Below are 2,429 nucleotides of genomic sequence, written 5' to 3' on the forward strand. Positions count from 1 at the left end.
GAATTGGTCTTGGAAAAGGCGCTGGACAGAGAGGAGGAGGCGGAGGTGGGTTTCAGCCTCATTGCCGTGGATGGAGGCTCTCCGCCCAGGAGCGGGACCACCCAAATCCACATTGTCGTGCTAGATGTAAATGATAACGCTCCCATCTTCACCCAGGAGCTCTACATTGGGCAGGTTTTGGAAAATGCAGCGGAGGGCTCTGTGGTTCTCAGCGTGGTGGCAACCGATGGGGATGCAGGACCTAATGGGGAGGTGTCCTATCAGTTCAGCCAAGCGGTGGGCCAGAGCCACTCAGCATTTGCAATCGACCCTGTGACGGGTGAAATTAGACTCACGAAGCCTCTGGACTTTGAGGCAGCAGAGACTCACGAGCTCAGTGTGCGGGCCACAGATGGCGGGGGCCTGTCAGCAATCTGCAAGGTGTTGGTGGAGGTGGTGGATGTGAATGACAATGCGCCGGAGGTGGTGGTCAGTTCCTTCAGCAGCCCCCTCCCCGAGAACGCATTACCCGGGACAGTGGTCGCCCTCTTTACTGTCAGGGACCGGGATGCTGGTGCCAACGGGAAGATCTCCTGTGCCCTTGAGGACCAGCTATTGTTCTCCCTGCGGCCGGCCTATAAGAATTACTATGAGCTGGTGACCGTGAGCACGCTGGACCGGGAGGAGACGGCACGTTACACCCTCGCTGTCACAGCGGCAGACGCGGGGTCACCTCCTCTCACAACCACCCAGACCTTCACGGTGGACATCTCCGATGTCAATGACAATGTGCCTGCCTTCAACCAGACATCGTACACCATGTACGTGCGTGAGAACAATGTCCCCACGGTGCTCGTTGGAGCCGTCAGCGCCTCGGATGCCGACGAGGGGCCCAATGCCAAGGTGACGTATTCCCTGGCACCAGCCCACCCTGCAGAGCGGCCTCCCTGCTCCTGCATCTCCGTGAACTCTGAGAACGGGCAGGTATTTGTGCTGCGGCCTCTGGACTACGAGCAGGTGAGGCAGATCGAGGTCTTGGTGAGCGCCTCCGATGCGGGGACACCTCCCCTTAGCGCCAACGTCACCGTCCGCCTTCTTGTGGTGGACGAGAACGACAATGCGCCACTGGTGCTGTACCCCTCGCAGGACAGCAGCCCCGCGTCCAGCGAGCTGGTGCCCAAGTCATCTGAAGCGGGGTACCTCGTCACCAAAGTGGTGGCTGTTGACGCCGACTCGGGGCAGAACTCGTGGCTCTCGTACCACCTGCTGAGGGCCACTGACCCTGGGCTGTTTGCAGTGGGTGCCCAAAGTGGGGAGGTGCGGCTGAGGAGGCCGGTGACAGAGAGGGATGCTGTGAAGCAGAAGCTCGTCGTCCTGGTGCGAGACAACGGGCAGCCACCGCTGTCAGCCACCGCTGCACTGAGCGCGCTCCTGCTCAATGACTTCTCAGACGTGCACCTACCACACAGCAGCCTGGCCACGGAGGATGAGGGTGGCTCCCTGACAACCTATTTAATCATTTCATTGGTCTTTGTCTCAGTCCTCTTCCTCGCATCCATGGCAGCCTTCATCGCGCGCCAGGTGTGCAAGGGCAAGGAGCTGAAGGGGGGGCACGTGCTTTACGGCACTGGCAACTTGCAGAGTGGCCTGGCTGACGCGGCCGCTGCGGGGACCCTGCCCCACGCCTATTGCTACGAGATCAGCCTCACGACGGGCTCGGGCAACAGTGAGTTCAAGTTCCTGAAGCCCATCCTCCCCAGCCTGCCACCGCAGCACAGCGGCATGGGCAGGGGCACGGGCGATGAACAAGAATTCTCCCGTGGCCCTGTCACCATGGAGGATGTGGCACCAGACAACCCAGGGACGCTTTCTGCGGAACAGTTCGATAGTCTTTCCTTCAACTAGCATGGAGTAAATCAGAGCCAGAGGCTTCGTGCCTCGCAACGGGAAGGGATCTGGGCTACAACACGTGGCAACGTTCCCCCAGAGTAAATCTGCATTTGCCATTGGCATCACCGATTTCCCACAAATTCTAAGTCAGAAGAAAGGTTGTCTCCCCCTCCCAAACTAAAGAAACAAAAGAAACTAAGGCTCCCTCAGTCAGGCAACGGTATGTTTCAGCTCTGTTTCAGCCTTTTCTGAAATGCTTGGCATGTGGGGTTAGGTCCAGGGCCCCCAGCTAAGTTCTTGTCTCACTGGCTGTTAGGCAAGTCCGTGAACTTGTATCTCTGATACAGGCCAGCGTGCCATTGGCTTTCTTGACCACCTGGGCACGCTGCAGGCTCATACTCAGCCGGCTGTCAACCAGCACCTGCAGGTCTTTTCCTGCTGGGCAGCTTTCCAGCCACTCTTCCCAAGCCTGTAGCACTGCATGGGATTGTTGTGACAGAAGTGCAGGACCCGGCACTTGGCCTTGGTGAACCTCATACAATTAGCCTCAGCCCGTCGAT

General features: G+C 58.7%; 1 protein-coding gene across 1 annotated transcript; it reads left to right on the top strand.

Annotated features, from left to right (window-relative positions):
* Positions 1–3: 3 nt before the first annotated feature.
* LOC104842204 (protocadherin beta-13-like) lies at positions 4–1,884 on the top strand (the record flags this gene model as incomplete). Its single annotated transcript, XM_010584378.1, has 1 exon — positions 4–1,884. A coding segment is annotated over one exon (1,881 nt), but the record flags the coding sequence as incomplete, so codon positions are not given.
* Positions 1,885–2,429: the final 545 nt, after the last annotated feature.

This window comes from Haliaeetus leucocephalus, unplaced genomic scaffold, assembly GCF_000737465.1.
Source record: "Haliaeetus leucocephalus isolate CR32 unplaced genomic scaffold, Haliaeetus_leucocephalus-4.0 Scaffold980, whole genome shotgun sequence".
In the NCBI taxonomy this organism is placed as follows: Eukaryota; Metazoa; Chordata; class Aves; order Accipitriformes; family Accipitridae; genus Haliaeetus; species Haliaeetus leucocephalus.